Source organism: Ictidomys tridecemlineatus, chromosome 1 (assembly GCF_052094955.1).
Source record: "Ictidomys tridecemlineatus isolate mIctTri1 chromosome 1, mIctTri1.hap1, whole genome shotgun sequence".
Lineage (NCBI taxonomy): Eukaryota > Metazoa > Chordata > Mammalia > Rodentia > Sciuridae > Ictidomys > Ictidomys tridecemlineatus.
This window is the reverse complement of record NC_135477.1, coordinates 246,051,517-246,079,415: the sequence shown is the minus strand read 5'-3', so window position 1 is coordinate 246,079,415 and position 27,899 is coordinate 246,051,517. Positions and strand designations below refer to the sequence as shown.

At 31.2% G+C, this 27,899-nt stretch overlaps 1 protein-coding gene across 4 annotated transcripts in view; it reads left to right on the top strand.

Moving 5' to 3' along the window:
* The window catches only part of Rictor (RPTOR independent companion of MTOR complex 2), a 116,030-nt gene that overhangs the window by 47,863 nt on the left and 40,268 nt on the right, over positions 1 to 27,899 (top strand). For 3 of the 4 annotated variants that reach the window (XM_078017788.1, XM_078017782.1, XM_078017785.1), the window contains 6 exons: positions 7,058 to 7,122; positions 8,182 to 8,313; positions 14,234 to 14,297; positions 19,016 to 19,142; positions 22,451 to 22,620; positions 26,910 to 26,977. In XM_078017788.1, the coding sequence (XP_077873914.1) occupies positions 7,058 to 7,122; positions 8,182 to 8,313; positions 14,234 to 14,297; positions 19,016 to 19,142; positions 22,451 to 22,620; positions 26,910 to 26,977 (626 nt within the window). The other variant, XM_078017795.1, reaches the window with a different exon arrangement.

The window sequence follows — 27,899 nt, the reverse complement described above, 5'->3', positions numbered from 1 at the left end:
AGATGGCCAAATCCATAGCTCTGGGTCAGAGGTAAGGTAGAACATCATGGTGGAAGGGTGTGAAGAGCAATCAGGAAGTAGAGAAAGTGGGTACTCTGCCCCCAGTGACCTACCTCCTCTAGGTACACCTTACCTGACTTTAGTTTCTTCCCAGTCAATCCATACAGTGAATTAATGCACTGATTGGATTTAGGTTTTCACAACCCAATCATATCACTGCTAAATTCTATCATTGAGCTTTTGGATGATGCCTTATATCTAAACCATATAAGCATCTATATTATTTCACTTTCCTTTTTGTTTTTAAGTAATTTTTATGTATAGAATTTTTTAGGTGTTTTTAAAAAATTTATTTTTAGAAACTTTTTCTCACTAAGCAGAATATTACAGTTTCCCTCATTATTATAAATTATATAACATTAATAGATTGTGTATGTTTCCTCCTTTATGAATATTCATTTCCAGTTCTTTACTATTTGTAAATAATGGCATAAGCATCTTGTGTTTGAATTTATGTATTTTATATTATTTTGCTAAAATAAATCTCCAAAAGTGTGTTCTAATCCTGGTGCATTTTTCTAATGTATTTTACAAAATAGTTTTTGTTTATAATCACATTAGCAATGTATTTTATCTGGTACAATCATTTTAAAATGATTTTTTCCTATTTTGATAAGCTTTTTTTCCTCTTTGGAATTTAGAATAATAGTTTTATTCTGAATGGAATTTTTTATTTATTCAATTCAGGATTTAGGAAACATGAATGTATTTTGTTTATTTGTCCATTTAATTTCCTCAGTAAATTTCTTGCATATTTTCTTTGCCTGATCTTCTTTTGGGTACTTAGAATTCTTCCTTCTTCCATGGTTTGTTTGAACCCTTTACATTGTAAGTTATTTGTATTAATTTCCAGGAGAGGATGAAGTGCTGTGGACTGAATTGTATCTCCCCCAAATGCTTGAAGTCCTAACTCCCATTACCTCAGAATGTGATTATATTTGGAGATAGGGCCCTTAAGAAAGATAATTAAGGAAAAATGAGGGAATATAGGTAGGCCTTATCCAGTATATCAGGTGTTCTTCCAAGATGAGATTAGGACACAGACAAACACAAAAAAAAGACCATGGGAAGATACATTTTAAAAAATGGCCAGTTACAAGTCAAGGAGAGTCTTACCAAAGAAAAAAGCCCTGCCATCACTTTGATCTTGGACTTCTGGCCTCCAGAATCACAAGGAAGTAAATTTATGTTTTTTAAGCCACCCAGTCTATAGCCTTAGAAAACATATATATACGCCTTAACTTTTTGACTATCATGCTTCTTGCAAATATTTTTGATTATTACATTACTTACAATTTTAGGTGTGAAAATGGGTTTTTAGTGGTATAAAAATAATAGAAATTTTTTATTCTGGTTTTACAACTTAGAAAATTTTGTTTTATTGTTTTAAGTCAACATGTATATATAAAAATTTCTTATTCTTTTCAGTTTTTAAGTACTTGCAATATGATACATCAAACAATAAAAATGAGACCAAAAAAAAGTCATGCCTTTTAGAAAGTGAATATACTTTGTTTGTATTTTAAAATTTTAAAGATTTTATAGGAATATATAAGGTAAGCAATATCTGCAATATTGCCATACATGAGAGCAGGTATTCTATTCCTGCTCTCAGCTCTATTCTACTTGGAATATTTTTCGTTCCCTCCCTCCCTCCCTCCCTCCCTTTCTTCCTTCCTTCCTTCCTTCCTTTTTTTCTTTTGTTGTTGTTTTGTTGTTTTTGTTTTGCCCTCTAAAGAAGTTAGGAAATTTTCTAAGTGTTATGAACTTATATTATTAGATTTGATGACCACTTTTTTATATGGTTATGATTTTTCGAACTTCATACTGAGGCAGAATTAATACCATTTTGGAGATTTCTCTACATCTACAGTGTTAAACAAATGGTTTAACTACTCTTTAATCTGTTTCATTTAGCCCCAGTATATAACTTGAGAAAGTTTTATGTAACTTTTAAAATCAAAGTTTAAAACTCTTACCTATGCTAAAACCCTATATATACAAGTGAGAATCTAGATAGCTAGCTTTAGACCAGCGCTCTCAATGAAAACTACTATGAAAACCTATTTGAAAGCATCAGAGAACTGCACAGGAAGGGGACAAGAAGTACAGGAGTCAAAATTTCAGAAAAGAGAGAATCTTCAAAAGTGACTTTCATTCTCCAACAGTTTGTACTCAGGGAATACTTCCTGATATGGAGTAAGGGCAGGAAACTGAGGCTTAATAGCATTAACATAGGATTATTATTGCTGAAAACAAACAAAAAAAGCCCAGAGCTTTTGGTGAAGACATAGGATGCATCAAGCATAAGAAAATTCTCCCTGCACTATATTTTTTACATGAATACTGGCTGCCTAGAAAGGGAAACTGAAAACCTAAGCAGAAAAATTTTTGAAAATCAAGGGTAGAGCTTTTAGTATTTTTGTAAGACAAAAATTAAATTTCTTGGTAAGACAAAGTCTCTTACCAACAAGCTTTCAGTTGAAACCTTAGAGGGCAAGGAAAAAGCACTTCAACTAAGTCTGACCAGAATAACCACCTAACTTTGACTCAGCGCTGTACAGTGGCCTAACAGAGAGAAGGCTGACTGTGTTTAGTGAAAGATAACATTGTCGGGAATCTGCAAGTTTGGTATATGAGCAGATGTCAAAGAAGCCACCAAAGGACAGGGCTGATTACCTGACTAGAGCAAAAGAGAAAATAGCTAATAAGAATAACATTTTCAAAAACTGTAATTAATATGTCAAGTAAATCAAGGAAACTATGGAGAAAATAGACAAAAGTCTAATATTTTCCTAAGAATATTGGACAATCTAAGATTAAATGAAAATTCAAGAAGAGAATAATATATTTTCTAGAATTAAAATCTCATTAAGAAAAAACTTATTAGATAAGGATAATATAAGATTAAACACATCAAAATTCAGGTCAGTAGAAATATTCAGCCGAAGTATTGAGATAAGAGAAAAAAGAATAAAATAGAGAATTTAGAGATTTGTGGTATATATGAAAAGATCTGACGTACATTATAATTGAATTACTGTAAAAGAATAAATAGATTTAGGCTGACAAAAGTTTGAAGAGATAACGTACAGAATGTTCTAAAACTAATAAAATATATCAATTCAGATTTAGTAATTCTTGTTTACCCTCAGCAGCATTGGGTACAAAGGAAACCACACCTGGACCCATCATAGTAAGATTGCTAAAAACCAAAGACAAAGAAAAAAGCCTTAATACATGAATGCATTCAGAAAATGTCGAATAAATATACAATGGGGTTTTATTCAGCCTTAAAAAAAGAATGAAATTATGTTATTTGTAGGAAAATGGAGAACTTGAGAGAATTATTTTTATTTAAATATTTTTTGCCGAAGTCTGGCTGGGCACAAAATAACCGAGCCGCCACAAAGCCTTGTAGGTTCAAACAGCAACTCTTTATTCCCGAATTCTCACCAGCACTCTACACACACTTCCCGGGAACACACTCCCTTCCCTGGGCTTGAGCCAGGTCTCCCGGAACCCCAGGAGAACTCAACAAGAACTCCATAGTAGCAGGCGCCTGAGGCAGCAGGATCCACCCTAATCCTGGAGCCATACTATTCCCTGCATGAGCTCTCCTCATATATGATATATGGACATACGCACATACAGACATACAAACAAAACAGAAGTGTGCACACATAACACAATACATATAACATATAACATAATAGTAAAGGCCTTGTAGCTTTTCACAGGTGAAATCTCCATTGCAATGTTTAAAAACTCCACAATCAAAAACTGGAACTGATCAGAAAAACATTAACCTAGGTCTGTATGAGCTCAAAAAATAAAATAAAACTTCATGATGTGGGAAAAGGCAATAATAAAATAGATATTGAAAAAAGGCATCCTGGTTACCACCTGGGTTTGACTCTTCTTTGGATATCCCATCCTTCTTCCTGTAACTTGCATATGAGTCTGAAGGTATTCCCACAAGTAAGCCCCAAGGTTTCTTACATTTGAAATAGGCCTTAATGGTGTTCATTTTTCATTAGCCTCCAGGTGTGGGAGAATCACTGTCGCAGATGTAAGAATAGCCAAACTGGAGTTCTGAATATCAGCTGTTATAGATTTGAGCCAAATCATCATCTTTTTGGTCTGTAGAAATCGCTTTAGTTAATCTCTCTGGAATCTAAATCGGCTGCTGTTCTCCCTGTGGACACACACAAACAGACCTCTGACTCCTGACAATCACTGCGTCAGGACCTTTCCATTTTCCTGTTAGAATATCCTTCCAAAGTACCTTAAGCTTATGTACATTTTTTGGACACATATGCCTTTTCGCAGCACTAAGCCCTGATGAATCCAAATTTAAAAAGTTTAGAGTAAAAAGGGTTATTTTAAGTTTATTTTGGGGGGATATATACCCCTTTCCAATTTTTATTAGTGCATTTTAGTTACACATACTAGCAGGGTTTTATTTGGACATAATCAAACATGAATGGAATATAATTTGCTTCATTTTGGTCTCTAGTACTTCCTCTTTCTTTCCTCTCTTTTCTCCCCTGGTTCCTCTTCCTCTACTTATCTTCCTTCTATTTATTTATTTACTTATTTGAATTGGTGCTTTATAGATATACATAAATGGGGAATTCACTGTGGTATATTCGTATATGTACATGATATCATTTTGTTGATTTTGTTCTGCATTTCCTCCCTTTGCTCATCTCCCTTCTCTCCTCCTTCATCTTTCTTATATTTTCATGGGATTTCCCAACCCTGTTTTTATCCCCTTATTTTGCTCTAGCTTCCATGAAAGAGAGAAAACATAGGACCCTTAACTTTCTGAGTCTGGCTTGTTTCATTTAGCATAGTGGTCTCCAGATTCATCCATTTATCAGCAAATGCCTAAATTCCATTTCTCTTTATGGCTACTAAGTAAAACTTCATGGTGTCATTCATGTATTAACAGGCACCTGAGCTGTTTACATAATTTGACTATAGTGAATTATGTAAATAATAATTATGTAAATATGTGCTGCTATAAACATTTATTTGCCTGTATTACTACAATATGCTGATTTAGTTCTTTTAGAAAAATCTTAAGGAGTGAGATACCTGGGTCATATGATGGTTCCACTTTTATTCTTTTGAAGAATTTTGAGAGCACTTTGATAAGCAAAATAAACCAAGCTCAGAAAGTCACAGAAAACATACAAATATTTTCTCTCATCTGAGGAATCTAGAAAGGAAAAAATGTGGGGGAGATCACATGAAAATAGAAGGGGGATCAGGAGAACAAATGAAGAAGGCCAGGGTGAGGGATAAGAGGAACAAGAGAGGTACTGGGGAAAAAAAATTACCAATATTGTTATATTGTCTGCATGTACAAATATGTAACAATGAATCCCACTGTTAAGGTATAATTATAATGTACTAATAAAAAAGAAAAGAACAAAAAACTAAAAAAATTAGGAAAAAAGTCTTTAATAGTAACTGAGAAAAAAGATTATAACTTTCAGAACAGCCAATAGTAACACTGACAGTGAATTTCTCAAGAGAAAGAATGGCTTGAAACTGTTGGGATAAAATAGCAGTTAACCTAATAGTCTATATATCCAGCAAAATAGTCTTCAAAAATGAAAGCTAAAATGAAAAATTATTCTCAAACTAAAATTAAGGGAATTGTAACTAGGAAGCTGGGCTAACATTAAATCAAAACACCAACAAAATTTGTCAGTAGCAACAACAAACACAATTTTCAAGTTAGGAGGAACTACTAAAATGAAGAAAGGAATGAAGATGTTAAATATATGATAAATATAAATTGATAATTGATTAATGGGGCATAAATATAAATTGATATTGATTAAATACTGACTACAAAAACTAAAACAATAACAATAATGCCTTATGGTGTTTAGAAATAGAAAAAGAAATAACAGTGAAATGGAATATGAGGACAATAAATGTAGTTAGAATATTTTAAGACTTAACATTATTGAGAACATGGTATAGAAATAATTTCTGTTAGACTTATAAGCTAGGAACATATGCTATAAACTTTAAAGTAAACACTTAAAAAGTAGTTTTTAAACAATAAAATTACTGTGGGGAAATAGAATAATAGAAATGATTTACTGAAAATAGGATAGGTGGGTTAAAGAAATTTAAATTTGATAGGTCAAATAAAAAACAGATGATAGAAATAAATTTGCATAAACCACTCTGGAAAGTAGTATGGTGATTCCTCAGAAAACTTGAAATGGAACCACCATTGGACCCAGTTAGTCCCACTCCTCAGCATATACACAAGGACCTAAAATCAACATACTATAGTGATGCAGCCACATAATGTTTATAGCAACTCAATCCACAACAGCTAAGCTATGGAACCAATCTTGGAGCCCTTCAACAGATGAATGGATAAAGACAATGTGATATATTCCCACACGTGCGTATAGACACACAAAGTAGAATATTACTCAGTGATAAAGAGGAATGAAATTACGGTATTTGCTGGTAAATGAATGGAACTAGAGACTATCATGCTAACTGAAATAAGCCAATCCCAAAAAACCTAAGGCAAAATTTTCCTCTCTGATATGTGGATGCTAATACACAATAATAGGGGGAGGATAGAAGTTTATTGGATTAGACAAAGGAGAATGAAGAGAAGGGAGGGGAGATGGAAATGGGAAAGACGGTAGAATGAATCAGACATAACTTTCCTGTATTCATATGTGAATACACAGCCAGTGAAGCTCCACATCATGGACAACCACAAGAATGGGAAGTTATACTCCATGTATGCATAATGTGTCAAAATACAGTCTACTGTCATGTATAACTAAAAAGAACAAATAAAAAATTTTTAAAAGAAATAAAGCTGCATAGTTTTGTGGTAAAATCATAAAAATCATTTATTAAAATGTCTATTTTCAAACTTAAAAATATAATGTATAAAAATTCACAACTCATGTATACATACTTTGTTTTGTTTCTCTAACAGCTTCTTTGTGATATTGGACACAGTGAAGAAAGACTGGGCTTTAACTATGAAGATATCATAATTTGGTAAGTATTGTTCACTTACCTCCCCATCTCTTCCGGATTTTAGTCATTTTAAACTAGAAATAAGATAATATAGCCCCTAATAGTTTATTTTGAAGTAAGCTACTTCAACATTAGAAACATTCAGGATCTTCAGTGGTTTTGTTATCTTGTAAATCTTTGTTGATACTTTGTAATTTTTAAACATGAAGAACCAAAGCTAATGGTCAAAAGCACCTTGATTTTTATAATTTAAATTTCCAAATTAAATCTAAAATTTCCAGGTTGAATTTTTCTCATATTCGGCCCAGGAATAAAGAAATCTATAACTTTAGATCTCTAAGAGAATGTATACTTAGGGCATAATATTTAATAGGCATAATATTTAATATACTTTCATTTTCATCCTTATGGTTCTCTTAGGAATTAAAATTGAAAGAAATGGTCTGTGCTGTCATTATAAAGCATTTTTATTTCTGGTTTAAACAAATGATTCTTTTATACAGTTAGAATCAAATAAGACAAATGAAGGAGAATAGATTGTGAGGCATATATGATATAGCTTGAAAAAGATATACTTAATTTCCTATTGTTTATATAATGTAGACATAGAAGATAGAATAAAACTCAGTAACATTTGTTTGATTATAAGAATGTACCAAGAAGGAAAGATTAAAAACACCACCATCACTAAGTGAAATTTGTGGTTTGGAGTGAATGGTTTTTATATAAGCAAAATTCAGGTAGAATTAATCATGCATAGTTAGAAGTTTTACATAGCTCCACTGAGGAAGAATTTGATACAGGTTGAGCGTACCTAATCCTAAAGTCTGAAATCCAATATACTCCAAAATTTGAAAGTTTCTTAGTGTCATATAAGTGTTCAAAAGCTTTGGATTTGTAGATTAGGAATTCTCACTTAGTATGGTCTATGCAAATAATTCTAAAATCCCCCAAGTTGCAGAATCCAAAACTTTCCTCATCCCAAGTGTTTTTGGATAAAGGATACTTCTTAGCCTGTAGTATAATTTTATGTGCATTTGAAACTCATGCAACAAAATTCTTTTGTTTATTTTCACACAGTTTGCGCTTAGCTTTATTAAATGAAGCAAAAGAAGTGCGAGCAGCAGGGCTACGGGCACTTCGGTATCTTATACAAGACTCCAGTATTCTGCAGAAGGTGCTAAAATTGAAAGTGGACTATTTAATAGCTAGGTAATTTTCTTAGAATTTATATGTTTTTAAATTTTTATATCAGGTTTTAACATTCTTGTGTAAAGTGTACATTTATTTTTATGTAAAGCTTGACAATTTTTACATTCATATACAGGAAGTAAGAAGACTTTGAATATTTTCAGCATGACATTAGAGCTCCGTTATATATTCAACCAGTAGTAAATATTATTCTGAATTTTCTCGTTTTTCTCATCATACACTAATTTTTCCTGTTCCTAAGTATCAGTTGAAAGTATACAGTAGTTACTTTTTTCTTTGATGGGTACCTGAGATTTATCCATGTTAATTCATTTTTGTTTTTTAGTACTGTGTAGTATTTCATTTTATGATTAGACCACAGAAAATAACCCAGAAAAATCAACAGAATAATTTTCAGCTCTTAACTGTTTTGAATAACGCTGCTTTAAATATTCTTGTGCAAATCTTTGTGTGGACATATATGCTCTTATATCTCTTAGTTATATGTAGAACTGGAATTACGAGGACATATACTTGTTTAACTTTAGTAGATACTGCTAAATACTTTTCCAAATGTTTGCTCTGACTTAATACTACTTGACCAATATATGAGAATTTCAGTTTCCCCACATCAACATTTGATGTTTTCCGTCTTCAAATCTGGCTTTTGGGAATGGATTTCATTATGGCTTCTTATTTTAGTATTAATTTGCAGGTCCTTGGTAAGTGAGAACTTTTGTTTGCTTGTTGCCTATTTGGTTATCCTAACTTTTTCCCATTTATAAATTGGATTGTCCTTTGGGTTATATAGGAATTCTTCAGTTTTTTTAGACATGAGTCTTTTATAGAATATATGTTAGAATATATTCTATATTGAGTTTGTCTTGCCATTTCACTCTTTGATGAACAAAAGTTTATAATTAATGAAATTCAAAGTGCTTTTTGTCTCTGTGTTTTCTGTTTTTTTTTTTTCTTTATGCATGTAAGTCTATGAATCATCTGTTTTGACTTGATCAAATTTGATTTTTGGGTAAAGTATGAGGTAGATATCAAGTTATGATTCATTTTTATCTTTATGAGTATCCATTTATTGCAAAAATTTTATTTTGTGTCTAGATTAAATTCACCTGTGTTATAAATCAGGGCACTAAGTATGTTTTTCTCTGTTCTCTATAGTTGATCATTTTGTCTATTCTCACACTAGTTTCTCACTGTTTTCACTACTTTAGCTTTATAATTCATCTTGATATCTGTTCATGTGAGTCCTCCATCTTCTTAAATACTATTTTGGCTATTTTGGGTTTTGCATTTACATATAAATTTTAGAATCATCTGTTCATTTCTGCATAACTTGTGGGAATTTAGTAAGGATTGCATTGAAGTTGTAGTTTAATTGGGGATGAATTGACATTTTAATTGAATCATCCAAATATTAATTTCTTGGAAATTTTGATTTCTTTCAATAAATTTTGTTGTTTTCTCTGCAGAGGTCTTGAACTGTTGGTAAAGTTTATTCATATGCATTAGGTTTTTAAAGAATAATAGTACTAATGTAATTAAAATATTTTTCTTTACTGTTTATAGCTATTACTATATAGAAAAACATTGGCAAAGGGAATTGACTTGTTATCTAGCAACCACACCAAATTCATTATGCAATTCTACTTGTTTATAGGTTATATTGGATTTCCTATGCACATAAGCATTAGTTGCAAATGATGTCTATTTTATTTTTTTCTTTCAAATTTTTTTAGCCTTTTAGCCTTGTTTTGTTTGTTTGTTTGTTTGTTTTTGCTTTACTGCAGTTGTTTGAATATAACACTTATTAGAATGATACTAGTGTTTTACTCGTGAACTCAGGTAGAAAGTATTTAATATTTAGCCTTTGTTTGTACTTACAATAGGCTTTTAGTAAATTTTCTTTATATTCCTCGTCTGTATTCTTGAAGTGAACACTATTTGTTTTTATGTCTTCTTTTTTTTTTTTAATACCCAGGGATTGAACCCAAAGGCCCTCATTGAGCCACATCTGTAGGCCCTGCTTTTTTCTTTTTCTTTTCCTTTTTTATTTTTAAGTTTTGAGACAGAGTATCCTTAAGTTGCTTAAGGCTTTACTAAGTTGCTGAGGCTGGCTTTGAACAGTGGAACCATTTGCCTCAAACTTACTGCCAAGCCAGTAGAATTACAGATTTGTGCCACTGTGCTCAGCTGTCTTCTACTTTTTTTATAACTGAATTTGGTTTGCTGATATTTTGTATAATACTTTTGACAACTATTTTAATGAGAGGCATAGGCTTTTATTTTTTTAATTCCACTAATAACTTGTCTGGTTTTGGTATTAGGAATATGTTTCATGAAATAACTAGAGAAGTATTACCTTCTTTTTATTCTCTGGAAGAATTTGTGTAATATGTATGTTGATTTTTCTCCCTACATGATGAACAGAATTCACTATTAAATCTCACTTGCTGATTTTCTGTTTTTAGGTATTTAAAAAATTCTGATTTGTTTAATAGATGTAATGCTATTGAGACTTTGTTTTTCTTGAAATTTCATGTTGCATTCATTAAGTCTTCAAAAGGTTAATACCTTTATAATTATGAAATGTCCCTCTTTATTCCTAGTAGGAAGAAATGTTCATGTTTTATAATGATGCCTTTCTTTTATTTATTGTTTGTGTGGTATCTTTTTTCCATCGTGCTTTATCTCCTTACATCTAAGTTTTTGCCCTGTAAATATCATAGATTTTTCTACTTTAATATTTAATTCAACCATCTCTATCTTCTAATTAAAGTATTCAGAGTATGGGTGGCTTAGTATGTGTATAATTTATGAACTGTATCTAATGTAATTACTTATTTGTGAGTTTGTCATCTTGCTATTAGTTTTTGAATATATATGTTTGTTATCTTGCTATTTATAGTCTTTTGGTCAAAATTTTCTTGTATTTTATATTTCTTTTGTTGTCATTTTTGAATAATCAATAATTTTCCCCCTCTTGTGTTAGTGTCTTGTTTTTAGTCTTTGCTTTTAATAATTGCCCTAGAGATTGCCGTATATCTTTCATACATTGAGGTCTGACCCCTTTGTTACTACCAGAACAGTGCAAAAAAATCTATTGCTATTTATGTCTTCTCTTTTATGATTTTTATCTGTTGTTACATTTTAATTTTGAATCTTAACCCAAAAAGATAATCCACACATTGTTTTACATTTCAAGTATATATACATATTATTCACCTGTTCCAGTAGTCTTCCTTCTTTCATTTTTGTGCTTTCGTCTTGAATTGCTTTCTATTTGATGAACTTCTTTTACCACTTTTTGTAATGAAGGACTATACCAGAGGTGAATTTTCATGTTTAATTTGTGTATAAATACCTCTATTTTGCCTTCTTATTTGAAGCTGTTTTGGCTACCAGTTATTATTTGTTAGTGCTTATGAATTATTGTTGTTTGACTTTTTGATACTCCATCTATGCACATGTTGGATCTTTTCACGTTCCCCTCTGTGTCTGATGCCCTTATATTTTTCAACCCTTTTTGGTGGTAGTTATTAATTTTTGTACTTCAGGGTGCTTGCTTACTACTTAATGTATTCCATTCTATCCTGCTAGTAGACAGTCAGTCTCTTGAATACTTAATTTTAGTTACTAAGTTTTATTTTCTTTATCCTTTAAAATGTTTAGGCTCTGCTTTATTTCTCTGCCTTTTACTTTCTTGAATATATCAGTCATGGGCTTTTTGTTGTTTTGTTCTGTTTTTGGCAGTACTGGAGATTGAACACGAGTTCTCCTCAGCTCTTCTTATTTTATTTTGGGACAGGGTCTTCCTTAGTTGACCGCCTGGCCTCAAATTAAGAGATCCTCCTGCCTCATAATCCCAGCCTATTTGTGCCATTACATCCTGCTAACCATAATTGGGTTTTCTTTTTGGTACCAGGGATTGAACTCAGGGATGGTTTATCACTAAGATACATTCCCAGCCTTTTTATTTTTTATTATGTATTTGATCTCCAGTATTATGTACCTACTGACATTTCTGCTCTGTACCTTTACTTCTTTTTTTTTTTTTAAGAGAGGGGGAGAGAGAGAGAGAGAGAATTTTTTTAATATTTATTTTTTAGTTTTCAGCAGACACAACATCTTTGTTTATATGTGGTGCTGAGGATCGAACCCGGACCGCACGCATGCCGGGGGAGCGCACTACCACTTGAGCCACATCCCCAGCCCTGTACCTTTACTTTTGAGAGTAGCATCTTGTGTGGTTTCTTCAAGTCTTAATCCTGCTTTTGTACAACACAGAATCTGGCAACTGGCTTGAAGAAAACATTGCATACATATTTTAACTTACTTCCCTGTGCTTTCTTCTGTTTGGGATTTTGCCCCTCAACTCCTAGCCACTTTAGGTGCTACAAAATTAAGCCTCTGTCTTTCTAGTTCAGTCAGACTTTTGCTTTCTCTTAGGACTCTATGTCCCTTAGACTGGAGATTTACTCCAAGAGAAAAGATTGGTTGAATGTAGAGCTCCTGCAAGTTGCTGTGGTGTACTCTGTAATCCCAGTAACTCGTTGAGGCAAGAGCATTTATATCTACATATAAAAAAATCTACATATAAAAGGCCAGCAACTTAAGAGACCTTGTCTCAAAATTTAAAAAATTTAAAAAGGCTTGTTAATGTGTTCCTGTATTAAATCCCCAGTAAAACAAACACACAACCATGCACACATACACATATATAACATAGAGTTTTCTTTGCTTTCTTTTCAGGCATTATTCTCCATTATCCTTTTTATTTGTTTGTTTTTGTTTTTTGGTACTAGAGCTTGAACCCATAGTGCTTAACCACTGAGTGACGTCTCTATCCCTTTATGTTTTTTATTTTGAGGCAAGATCTCACTGAGTTGCTTAGGGCCTTGCTTAGTTGCTGGGGCTGGCTTTGAACTTGTGATCCTCTTGCCACAGCCTCCCAAGCTGCTGGGATTACAAGCATGTGTCATGAGACCCAGCCTCCATTGCTCTTTTAATAATTGGTTTTTCAAGTTTTTTTTTTTTTTTCCAACCTTCACAATTGTTTTTAGCTGGAGGATTAGTCTTATTTAAGCCTCTCTGTAATGGCCAAAAATGGAATTCTATATCTATTTAGTTTTATTGTGTTTCGTATGCTGGGGCTCTAACCTGGGAGCTAAGCTCTCTACCTTGAGCTACACCCCAGCTATACCCATCTCCTACTTTAAAATAGATTTACCTTAGATTAATTTCACTTGAACTATAAAAGCAGCAATTTTTAAATAGTAAACTATCTACATATAAAGTATTAGAATACTGAATTACTACCTAAACCTAAATTCAAAAAATGAATTATACTGTTATGCTAAACAAAGACTCTCTCAAATTGGATAATTTAATAAATTTTACAAGTAAATGTCAGCTAAGTGATATTTGATCAAACATTAGGTTTTGAGGAGAAATCACAATTCAAATTATACTTTTTTAAAATACAATTTTTATAGATACTGTATAAGACAATTATGACACATATTTAAGCCTTGGTTAAAATCACAAATAAAGCAGGATTAAAATATTTCCCCATTATAATTTTTCTAAAATGAATTTTATCAGGTGCATTAATATTTTTTCAGTTGGTTTCTGTTAGTTTATTCTATAGGTGTAGATATGTGTCTGAGCCTTTCTTTAAATAGAGGTAGTCCTATAAAGTACTTACTACATTTTTTTCCCTAAAGTTTTCAAGGAAATGATTGTTTTTTAAAATAACATTTTATTGCTAGAGCTACATAGGGTAACTAAAGTATTTGCTGGTACTCGAAAAATATGTTTTCAAGTTTTAATATATATTGACATTATGAAGATTATTTTGATTTATCAGAAAAAAAAGTTGTGTAATAGGATTTTATCAATGATTAATATTTTGTGTATTATTTAGGTGCATTGACATACAGCAGAGCAACGAGGTAGAGAGGACACAAGCACTTCGATTAGTCAGAAAGGTATGCTCTATGTGTGAGAGTAAAGGCAAGTTTATGGTTTTTGTGTTAACTGTTTACGTTTTTAGATTAGATGGTTGTGAAATCTTTCTATTAATATCCATATCTTAAATTTTCTTTAAACATTTTAATTTTGTTAAAGTAATATAAATTAAATAGATGTGTTAATTTTTGAGGTAAGCGTAAGTATTTTATGTAATTATTCTGTGTGATTGGGGGGGTAGTTAGAATATTTCTTACAAAATCTTCATTGTGAAGAGTATTTCTTTCCCACATTATAAGTGTAAATGTAATTATATATTTCATAAGTTATTAGAGAAAGAATTACTTGCTCTCCTTCCTGGTTTTCTCTTAATTGCATGCTTGTAGTTAATATTACAAAGTAGTTGTCACAAGTATTACAAGTTTGTTGTTTTTGAAGGTGAATTTGAATATAGTCCATGGGCAAGTGCAAAAACAACTCAAGCTACTGTGTAGGATAAAAGGTTATAGTTTGAACTTCTTAGGAATGTGCTAAATCCATAAAGATGCTCATGAGAATTCTTTTTGTTGTTATTGAATGTTATGCCCTAATGACCAAGGAATAGAGTGAAGGTAAATTTTGTTGGGACACAGCCTGAGAAAAGTATGGTATTTCCTCCTTAATAAAAATTGTGTAGTTTATGTTCATTATGTAAAAATGTCTAAAATTATTTAACAGTTGAAATTTATAGTTCTTTACCATTTTTCTACTTTGAATTTAGTGAATGCTCCAAAATTATGGGTTGTTGAGTTAGTTTATTAACTGCATTCCATCCTTTTCCTTTTTCTTCCAGTTGTGAACCTTATGCTTAGTAATAGTATCCACAGTTGACCATAGTAAGAAACAAATAAATGGAAAAGTTGAGTCTTAAAAGAAGTTTGAAAAGTAAGAGTGATATTGGAGATAGATTCTGAAACTTTTTGTTATAGATAAACTGTTATCTCAGGACTGTGGTTTGGCTTTTCATATTTTAAATTTAAAAATGAATTCTAAATTTTGCCTATTTATATAATCCCTCCTAATATGAATATTCAAGTCAAGAAAACAGAATTTCTTTCTGAAGAACACAGAACAACTCTTTGGGCTTGGAGGTTATATATCTCCATATTTATAATATTAGGAGCTAAAATATTAATGTTAAAATAACAATAAAATCATTACATGTAGATATTAATTTTAGGAAATAATTGTTTTCCAGAAAAAGAAAATTAAGAGTTTCATTGTTTTAGATTTTTGCCAGTCTTTTAAAATGAAACTTGATAGAAGATACCTTCTATCAAGGTTATTATAATTGCTTCTATATTCAGTCTTTTGTACTAACATATGCACTGGAACCTCTAGAGAAAATTTCAGTATATACTTATAAGATAATAAGAGTTTAAACGACAATATCTTTGATTTGTGTTGCTATGGAAAGTTTTTTTTTTTTTTTGGCCGGGGTGGGGGGGTGGGGGGGTGGTTACTAGGGATTGAACTTGGGCACTCAGCTGCTGAGCCGCATCCCCAGCCCTATTTTGTATTTTATTTAGAGACACAGTCTCACTGCGTTGCTCAGCACCTTGGTTTTGCTGAGGCTGGCTTGAAACTCAGGATTCTCTTGCCTCAGCCTTCTGAGCCACTAGGATCATAGGTGTGTGCCACTGTGCCTTGCCTAAGTTTTTAATTTTGTAGAACTTCTGAAAATATCCTAGGGACCCTCAAAATTTTCTTGCGCACACTCAATAAAAGTAAACATTCTTAAAAACAATAGTACCATAATAAAAGTATCATTTGTCTTCTAATAGAGAAATTTGAGTTAGATATTATTTGTGAATCCAAGAGTAGAAAAATTGCATGCTCTCCCGGTAGATAACCGGCTCAGAGGAAGAGTTGTGACCAAGGGTTTTTCTTTGGTTTAGCCAAAAGGGTTAAAGATAAAGCAAATTTGCTAATAAATAGTGACCATTATTGGCCAGAGATACTAAATTCATTTTTTTAAATATTTATTTTTTTAGTTATAGTTGAACACAATACCTTTATTTTATTTGTTTATTTTTATGTGATGCTGAGGATTGAAACCAGGGCCTCATGCGTGCTAGGCATGTGCTCTACACTGAGCCACAACCCCAGCCCAACTAAATTTATTTGTAATTTTAGCGTCTAATATTACATGTTTATTTTTTCCAATACCATCTTGGCAGTTAAACTACTAGGAATCAATGTTTAGTGTTATAATTGCTAGGTCACTTTTTTTTGTATGTATGTATGAAAAAATTGATTTTTTTCTATAAAATAATTGATACATTTTAAACGAAAAGCAGAAATTTTGCGGGGAGGGCTTTCAGTTAACTTACTCGGAGTAATTAAGGAATATTCATGTCACTTATCCTCAGCTTTCACTTATCTCATTCAATTGGAGATTATCTGATAGTTTCTTTCAGTGTCTCTTAATTTTTTTCTTTCCCTTTCCCCCTTCTATCCAGGCAGTCCTTTATATTTTAGTCTTACACATTTTCTGTGTACTTTTCCTACTAGTCAGTTATTTCTACACTTTTTTCTATCCAATTAATTTAAGCCATCATTTTCTTCATATGTAATTTCTTATTGCATGATTTACAGCCAGATAGTGACAACACCAGAACAAGAGCCCAGTATCCAAATTTTCAAAGTGACATAGGCTAGTGAGTATTAAGTAGAACCTGCCTACACTGACATTTAGAGCTCATTTTTGGTTTAACCACCTATTTCTGTCTTATTATGTCTCCATGTGTGTAGGCAGACTGTCACTACTACCTCAGTTGTTGTTTCTTTCCTACTCCTGTCATTTCATTTTCACCCCTTTCACACTGTATTCATTTTCCTGACTAAACTCAAATTTCAGATGTTACCCTGAGAGAACTTAAGTGCTTCTGTAATTTCATATCAGTTCTACAAATTTATTACCTAGTCCTTATTTAATTTATTATATATATGTTTGTCATATCATGCCAAAAAGATGATTAAACTTAAATAATGAATACATTCTGTGGCTTTTCCCTTAATTAATATTCACTGATTTATGAGGAATGCATTCTCTGCTTTATAAAGAATGTAAGTTTCTTTGCATATATTTCCCTGGAAAATAAGAGGAATGATTCATTTGTAAAAAAATTTAAATTTTATATATTTGTACCATTGCAGAATTTATTGAATTAAGTAAGTATATGTTTAGTAGACATGTGAGATTCATAGGGTAAAATTTTATTCTGTACTTGAAATTCTATAAACCATCTGGTTATACACATCTTTATTTTCCAAATGAGCAAACTAAGGCACAAAAGGAAAGGATTAATTTAGTAGAGGTACTGTTGTTTATTAATAGCATATTTTCTCTTAAAGTCAAATTGTCTGACTTTATCCAATTCTTTTCAGATATATCATATGCATTTCACTGGTTGGACAAATTTTATTATAAGTTCTTATGAACATAGTAATAGACTGCTCCATATTAAAGTACAAATTGATATAAGAGGTTAGAATTTTTCCCCCCAGGGAGATCAGTTTCTCATATCCCTTTCCACTTTCTCCTGGCTTTCCTTCTCACATTTTTAAAATTTTTGATTAAGGCAAGATAATGATTTTGAAATGGATATGAAAACTTTTTTAGGTCCTATAGTGATTAAAAATATTTTATGTTGTCTATAATTCCAATTGAACTGAATACTGCTTAAGGAAGATAACTGTCTACAGCAACTCTATTCATATACATCTTTCCTTTGATCCTCTGTAGTCTTTAATTGTATGATGTTCATTTAATTATATTCTCTAATTGTTTCAAAGCACATTTTTATTTTTCCAGCAGGCTTCTGAGTCCACTGATCTGCAGGATAGGTGAATTTTCTTACCAGGCAAAGAAAGCATTCTCCTCTATTCTCAGTTTAGGGACCTGTTATTTTGAAATACTCTGTCTACCAAATAGTCTTTACTAAATAATAATTAACCATTTGTTTCTCTTTTCCAAATCAAAATGTTACCTGTTTTCTATATCCCACATGTTATTGCCAATTATATTCTTCATTTAATGAGATTCATCTAGAGTTTTATCACCAAATATGTACTATTTCCATCAGAATTTTTGAAATGTTAAAAATTTTTTTATTATTTTTATCTTCCTTCTGGCATAGTAACAATATATTTGTGATATAACAGTGTGCCTAGAGATTAGGGAGATTAGAGATGTTTCTTGCAGCAAAATGAGGAGGATTGAGGGCTCCCCAGAATTAATTTGATGGAAAAGGAGAGTTAGGGTCAAAGATGTTCATGAGGTAAATTGGCAGGACTTGGTGATAATCATATATAAAGAAAGAAATCAGGGATGTAATTTGTTAACTACTGTTGTCACCACTGATTTACTTTGGGAACTGAAAAGCTATATAAGATAATAGTTTCTATTCTAGAGTAACCTGGACACTCGAAAACATTAAATTTTTGTTCGGAAACTAATTTATAGTCTGGACCGTTAAAAAAAATAAAAAACGTTTTTCATAGAAAGGATGACTAACATTTGTTACATCAATTATTAGTTATAGGAATCCTTTGAAATATTCGTATGCAACAGAAGGGTGAAATCACTAGCTGGATTTATAAAGATTTTATGGTCTTTACCTGAGTTTTAACAAAATAAGTTTAAAGTATGTATTATGCAGAAGTAATTTCTTTTTCCAATTCCTCTCTGTTTCAGATGATTACTGTGAATGCTTCCTTGTTTCCTAGTTCTGTGGCCAACTCATTAATTGCAGTTGGAAATGATGGACTTCAGGAAAGAGACAGAATGGTCCGAGCATGCATTGCCATTATCTGTGAACTAGGTCAGAATTTTCTTCAAGTAATAAAAATACAGTTTTTTATAAGGAATATGTAACATTTCCTAATGTCTTTAATATATAAGTCCTTTACTTATTGGCACAAAATATGAAAAAGTACATTTCTGGTCGGAAAGTAGAGTTGTTATTTAACAGGCAATTTCTAAATGACATTGAAATTGTATGAATCTTAAAAGTTTTACTCATTATGAAGTTTAGTATAGGAGTTGTCTAAAATCTAGTAATTACAATAAAATTCCTTAAAGTCTGAAATTCTGACATAAATTACACTATTTGCTGATATGGATTAAAATAATAAATAATCCACCAAGTATCAGAAATGAATTCTAAATGCAAAGGGAACCTGAGGGTAAGACATATGTAAATATTTATCTTATCATTGTGAAGAAAATGAATTTTGAAGATGAATTTTGAATCAAAAGAAATTGCAGGGAGGGGCTGTGGCTGTGGCTCAGTGGTAGAGCGCTTGCCTAGCATGTGTGAGGCCCTGGGTTCGATTCTCAGCACCACATACGAATGAATGAATGAATGAACGAATGAACGAACGAGCGAATGTCCATCAATAACTAATATAAATATTTTTAAAAACCCCAGGGATTTTAGTATCTATAAATTTTTAGTCTAAGGAGTCAAGAAAACATGTGGTGCCAGAATAAGCAAGTAAAACAAACAGTAAATGTAACAAATTAACATTAAATACAAATCAATAGGAAAGCCAGATAATCCTTAGAGAAATATCTGGCTAATTAGCATATAAGTTCGGTCTTACTTATTGAAAATAAATGTAATTTAAAATAATTTTTAATTTTTAAAAAATTATAGATGGACACAACACCTTTATTTATTTATTTATTTATTTTTATATGATGCTGAGGATTGAACCAGCATCTCACAAGTGCTAGGCAAGCACTCAACCACTGAGCTACAATCCCAGCCAAAATAAGTGTAATTTTTAATGGCAATAAGAGATGACATGTTTTCTGCTACTTAAAATAGGAATGGTGTAGGTCACATTCCTCTTGGGACAATAAATAAATTAATTTTAAAAAAGTTTAAGCTAAAGAAAGAGCCAAATCCTACCATTCTATATTTTAAAGTACTTTCCACAGTATCTTTTGGTTTAGCAACAAATTTAGAAATTTGATTAAGAAAGTTTACAACATAATAAAAATCTGACTATATGGGATCCCTGGAAAGCTATACTCAGGATTAATGTGTCATCATATAAAATGCTTTTTTTATAATTAAGTAAATAGTAAATCACTAAAAGCCAAGGAACAGGAAAAAGAAGAAAAAAAATACTTCCTTAGAAAACAGAAGGAAAGCAACAAAAAATAAATAACTCTGATTAGGTAATAATAGATTATTCAACCTAACCTATAATAGTTGAAAGAAGAAAATAGTGAAATACACATTTATATTTTGTTTGAAAAACTCAAAGATCAGAAAAACAGAAGATTAAAAAGAAACGAGAAAGATGGTATTTATGAGTTTTTTAATTACAAAATACTTTTAAATATATGTGTATTTGAAAACTTGTTGAGATAAATGAGTTTTCAGGATAAATATTGATTTCCAGTTATTCAAAAGTAGAAAAAAAGGCTACCTCAAAAATTATAGAAGTAGTTGGAAACTGATAAAATGATTGCCTCCAAAGAGATTTATCAGTATAGCTTTGTTTTTAAAAAAACAAGAAGTAATTCTTATATACACACAGATATACATATATCCATACATATATTTAAGTAAAATAATTAGATGCCTACGTTGTGAACATTCTAGAATATTTATCTCTAACCAACACTTGATGCTGTTCTCAGTAGTAGATCTCTTGAGATACTACATCCTTATTACTCTTAATTAGCATTGTTTAAAAAGTTTTAGTTATTTGCAAGGCAAAATAATAAATTAAAAGTATGTTAGAAAGAAGATAGTGTTACTGTATATATACCTAGAAAACACTGAATCCACTGAAAAACAGAACTTTTTAAAGTAATTTTAATACAATGGAATCATGAAAAATATAGATTTGATAGATTTATTTTGGAAGTAAATGGGATAGGAAAATGGTACTATTTTCAAAGTAGAAAACAAAGAAATTAAGAAATATCAAATTTGTATGATTTTTGTGTGTGTTTAGGTGGTTCTTTTGAGTTTGTCAAATTGATTGTCACGAAGTCACAGCTAATCTAAGTCTAGGAATGAGAGCAATGGTTGTCTGCAGTAGAGGGAGAAATGGTGCAAAGAAACCTTTATAGGATGATGAAAATTCTGATCCTAGAGCTGGGGCTCAGTGGTAGCACACTTGCCTGACATGTGTGGGGCACTGGGTTCGATTCTCAGCACTGCATATAAATTAATAAAATAAAGGTCTATCAACAACTAAGTGTATATATATATATATATATATATATAAGAAAATTCTGATCCTAGAATGGGGTATTGGTTTCAAAGGTATAGACATTGTGTATTGAACTGTATTATTAATATTTGTGTATTTTAATTGTAGGCAATTATACCTCCTTTTGGAAAATATAGGAGAAAATATATTTCTAAAATTCACCACAAACCATGAAAAACGTTTTTAAAGAAGAAGGGAAAGTTATTCCATGTCTTTAAAAAATCATTAACCTAAGTTTTTAAGAGAGAAAAACTGAAAAAGAGTAAGAGTTACAGACCCTGATATAGTGGGGGAAAAAACCCTTAATATATAGTTAAGTATAAAAAACCATTTGAGAAACATGTTAGGATAATTGATTAAACTTGTGGAGAAAAATTGAGTTTATCCTCTTAATGAAACTCAACTTTCGACAGATTGAAATGAAAATGTAAGTCCTGAATGTATTTAAAACACACATTTGTGTATGCACATGAAAACAAAGTCCCTATTCTTTTTTTTTTTTAAAGAGAGAGAGAGAGAGAATTTTAATATTTATTTTCTAGTTTTCAGCGGACACAACATCTTTGTTTGTATGTGGTGCTGAGAATCGAACCCGGGCCGCACACATGCCAGGCGAGTGCGCTACCGCTTGAGCCACATCCCCAGCCCCGTCCCTAGTCTTTTGAATAAGAATTCTGGGCATCCCTCGTTATTAAAAAGTGTGTGTATTAAACTGTATTGAATGCTTGAATTCATGTGTATGTGTGTGTGTGTGTGTGTATTTTGTTAAATATGGTGAATTAGAAAATTTTTCAGATTCAAAATTAAATTTTAAAGTAAAAGCTTAGATTTGAAAGTAACTTTTTATTATTACCCCCAATATAATTTGGTAAGTTTTTCTCTTTTATTTTAGCACTTCAGAATCCAGAGGTGGTGGCCCTTCGTGGTGGATTAAATACCATCTTAAAAAATGTGATTGATTGTCAATTAAGTCGAATTAATGAGGCACTCATTACTACAATTCTGCACCTCCTTAATCATCCAAAGACCCGACAATATGTGCGAGCTGATGTAGAATTAGAGGTAGGAACTTCAATATTCCTTTCTAGTTTTAAAAAATGATTTTAAATGCGTACTTCTACTTTGAAAATCTGAAGTTAATAGTAAGAACAACATTACTCTTCCAACCAGTGTTAACCAAAACTGATTGATTCCTGCCCTTATTTTATAACTTCTTTATTTGGAATGAATTGAATATATTATTCTAGGGAATATTTCATTGACATGCAAAACAAATTTTATTTTTGTTTTATCCATGAAAAGTTTGCTGAGGAAATTAAGAATAAGTAAGGACATTATTATCCAAACTACATGTATGAAGATACGAATTGGTGTGAATGTACTTTGTATACAACCAGAGATATGAAAAATAGTGCTCTATATGTGTAATAAGAATTGTAATGCATTCCACTGTTATATATAAATTTAAAAAGTTAATTAAAAAAAGAATAAATAAGGTTACATTAAGACATTTACCTATTCAGGAGTACCATTTGTTTTTAAGAATTTTAGTATGTTGACAGTGTTTGAGTATGTACTATTTATTTATTAAACCATACTAAAATTCTCAGAATTTGGAAGCATGTTTTTAGCAACTTTCATACAACTTGAAAGAAAGTATGTTCATATATTTTTTTTCATAGTACTCTATTTTTAAGTTTTTACTAATTCACATAGTATTTTTAACAATTAGTCTAATAAGACTACTGTGTACTCTTAAAAATTTATAGTGGAGATTGGAATAAGAATTATCACTATATTTTTAGTTTATTCATCTGAATGTACTACATTGCCCATTATAGGTAGTATTCACAGTAAATTTAAATCATGATTTATTTGTATTTGGGTATGAAAGTATGTAAGGTATAAAAGATTTGTTATACCCTACCTAGTCTTTATAAATCATTTTAGGAAACTTATCTTAAATGTTATGGTCTTATTAGGACCTGCTTTCCTTCCTTGCTTTCTTCCTTTTTTTGTATGTCTTTTTTTTTTTTTTTTTTTTTGAGATGGGGGTCTTACTATGTTACCCAGCCTGGCTCAAGTAATCTTCCTGCCTCTGCTTCTCAAGTAGCTGGGAATACAAGCATTTGCTGTGCCCAGCTTTAAAATCTATTTTTAGAAACACTTTATAGTATAAAATTGATATTAGCCCATGTCATTAACTAACATGTAAGCAAAATAGTCTCCTCAATAAGTGATTTCAAACACATTATTTATAGTTCCATAAGAATACACTGGTATTGTTGATATTTTGTAGTGTGTTTAATCTTTTCTCTTTATCCTGTAGAAAAGTTGTATTATTAAAATTGAAGATGACTGTAATAAAAGATGATATATGTATAGGCTGTTTTTAGTCCTATGTATTACATAACAAATTAGCAAAGCCCTTATATAAATGAAATAAACTTTAAATATTTTGTTGATTTTTAAATACATTACTGTCTTTGCTTATATCTTCTTGTGTAAAACCACAAATATCATTTTTTTCTCCTTAACATGACCCAACTAAAACCAAGAGGACAGATTTTAGGATATACATATCAGGTTTTATTTTTTTGCTCTGTGCCCTACTAGCTTTATGACCTTAGGCAAATTACTTAGCTTGTCTTGGACCTGCTTTCTTCATAGGTAAAATGAAAGTTAAGGTTTTCAACCTTAAAAAATTGTTGTGATGATTAAATACTATAAGTAATAATAATTAAATGCTATAAATAATAATAATAGTAGTAACAGCAGGTAGAACTCATGTAAAGTTTCTAATTAGTAAGAGTGTAATCTAGGTACTTTACCTATATTAATTCTAATTTGTCTAAAATGCCTTACATAGTACTGGAGCATCATAAATATTCAGTAAAGGGTGGTTACTTTGGATATTATTTATCATCATCTTCCACTTTTATTATCTTTGTCATTGCATTTGCTATTGAGATAATATGATCCTATTTTTAATATCATTTGAATTTTATCAGTTTTATTTTCATTTTAAATTAATAAAATTTTACTAATGGCGGAATAACCATTTTGCAGTAATGTTGCCTCTCTTGGTAGACCCTGATGGTCTTCCTGTTAAAAATAGATGTTAATTAACTTAAATATTTTTTAATATCCCTTTTTAAGTTTATTCTGTTTCTAGTGAATTTACACTAATATTCAAGAGCTTTTTTTTCCCTAGAGTTACTTGTTGTTTAGGGTGTAGTTGGACACTGAAAATCCAGATAGGCTCTTGGTGGAATCAGAGAAAGCAAAGTATGGTGCTAAAATGACAAAACTGGATATTTCATGGCTAATTTTCTGTTCTTGATATTTACCAGATTCTTGATGCTGTCTGAATGATTAGATGAAGACTTCAGTTTATAATTTTTGAAATATGTTTTAAAAAATCCCAATCTCTTACTTCTGAGGAGAAAAGTACTCAATAAGCTCTATCGAAAGCACTGAAGGGACATAATTAGAAATACAGGAAGGCCAAAGTTAATACTTAATTTTAACAAAATTGCCATAGAGAGCATAGCTTAATTTTAACTCAGTTGGTCATTAGTATAAAGTGATCAGCTGTTTTAATCTATTATCTGGCAGGAAAGGATAAATCCTTTTTGGTGGAGTATAACATCACTAAGGAGGATTATGTATTGTCTATGGAATGTTTTCTCTTTGGGGTTTTCAATCTCTATGGTCCTGTCTTTTCCATAGACAATACATAATTCAAGTTAGAAGAAAAAGGTAATTCAGGTTAGAAGAAGGACTTTAAGACAACTATGGCAATTTGTTTAGGAAGAAGAAAAAGGTGAAATAATGAAGAACTTCATGATATAATTGTATCTATAAAAATAATCAAATGAAATTCTAGTCGTGAAAATTATAATACCTAGAATTCAAAATTCAGTGAAATTGAACACTCATTTTGAACAAGGATATTTGGATAGTAAACTGAAAGAAAGATGAGTAAATATCTAGAGTAAAACAGAAAAAAGGAAAGTAAATAAACAGTGAAAGGAATAAAAATAGTTTTTGGTGAGGATGCAGGGAAAAAGGAACACTCATACATTGTTGGTAGGACTGCAAATTGGTGCAGCCAATTTGGAAAGCAGTATGGAGGTTTCTTGGAAGGCTGGGAATAGAACCACCATTTGACCCAGCTATTCCTCTTCTCGGACTATACCCAAAAGACCTAAAAACAGCATACTACAGGGACACAGCCACATCAATGTTTATAGCAGCACAATTCATAATAGCTAGACTGTGGAACCAACCTAGATGCCCTTCAATAGATGAATGGATAAAAAACTGTGGCATTTATATACAATGAAATTTATACACTACTCAGCACTAAAAAATATCAAGATCATGGCATTTTCGGGGAAATGGATGGCATTAGAGCAGATTATGCTAAATGAAATTAGCCAATCCCTAAAAAACAAATGCCAAATGTCTTCTCTGATATAAGCGGAGTGACTCAAAATGGGGTAGGGAGGAAAAGCATGAGAAGAAGATTACCACTAAATAGGGAAGAGAGGTGGGAGGGAAAAGAAGGGAGAAGGGAATTGCACGGAAGATGGAAGGAGACGAGACCCTCATCGTTATATAGAATACATGTATGACGATGTGAGGGAAAAAAATAAAAGTGTGTCTCATTAGATTGGGTAGAGAGAAGTGATGGGAGGGGAGGGGAGGGGATGGGGGGAAAAGAAGGACAACAGAATAAAATAGACATTATTATTGCTGTATGTAAAAAAATAATAATAATCATCTTTGGAAAAGAGAGTAAATTGATAGAAGCAAATAACCAAAGCAACAATGGCCTAGACCCATTTTGTAAAACTAGCATTGCTTCATGATTATAAAGCTCAAAAAAAAAGAGAGAGATACAAAATGGAAAAAGATGTAGGTACATCATGTAAGACTGTTGAAACTCAAGACAGTGAAAAATCACTGGAGGGGAAAAAAAAGTAATTTTCTTCAAAGGAGAAAGTCAACTAGCTGTAGTTGAATGGCATCTTTACAGTGCTGAAACAAGGTAATTACCAAGTCAACCTAGAGAAAATACTGTTTTTATTCAACTTTTTGTGTACTGTTTTTGAACTACATTATACCTCAATTTAAATGTTCAGAAATTCAGTTTTTACTTAGAAAAGTCACCTATCATATCTTGATGAATTTTAAGAAGGAAGTTTAAATGATAAACCCAATTAAAGAGATAGAAAAATTAATTTAGGCTTTTTATAGGTTGAATGCTGTTTATAATAAAAGACTTCATGCTCTTTTGTTACCTTTTTCTCTTTCTTTCTTTCTTTCTTTTTTTTTTTAATTAGCGAATTTTAGCACCCTATACTGATTTTCACTACAGACATAGTCCAGATACTGCTGAAGGACAGCTCAAGTAAGTACCACTGGTTCCTAATAATTTATGAAATGTTATGTGTTAATATTAAAGCTTTTATATTTGCCTGATTTCATATAGAACTAGAGAAGTGTGAATTTAAATGAATTTCCTATTTCATTGAATTATACGGCTTTTTTCTCATGATTACTATAAAAAGTAAAAGAAATCTTTGGAAATTTAAAGATTAATTTCTTATTTAAAAAAAAATAAGATATAATTCAATGTAAAACCTAGATCTTTGTTTTTGTATTGTATGTATTTTTAGCATAATTACTTTATCATCCCTTCGAGAATGAAATAATAGTAGGCCAATGTCTATCTGGATATTTGGAGGAGCATAAATTAAGAGTTATCAGATTGTTGTAAATCATTGAAACCGACCAGACCATAAGTCTACCATGAAAAATGTTTAACAAATATAAATAGATCTGTTGCTTAATTGTCTTAACTATTGTTAGACAGTTGGTTACATAATTGTAGGAAGTGGTTGGTAATAATATCATCTAGTTATTTAATAACATTGTAATGACTATATAGATTATTCATCTTGCTCATTGGAAATACTCAAATAAGTTTGGGGCAAGAACTTTGAATTTTGAATAAGAGAATGCAATAAAAGAGATTTCCTAAGTAGTTTTCTTTGTTAAGGGGCAACCTTGCAAGACAGATGCTTATTAAGTAGATTTCTTTTCTAACACTAAAATAAAGTTCATCTAAAAATAATTTTCAGAAAGGCAGGGAATATAGACCTGAATAGGAACAGCAAAATTTTTAGTTTATTTTAAACTATGTACTGAATTTTAAATAGAAGTACAGTTTATAGTTGGGTAATTGGCTTTGGGGTAGATAACTTTTCTCTTAACATCTTTTTAAATTTCATATGTAAATATCTAAACATCAGTGATAGCTCTTATTCTGA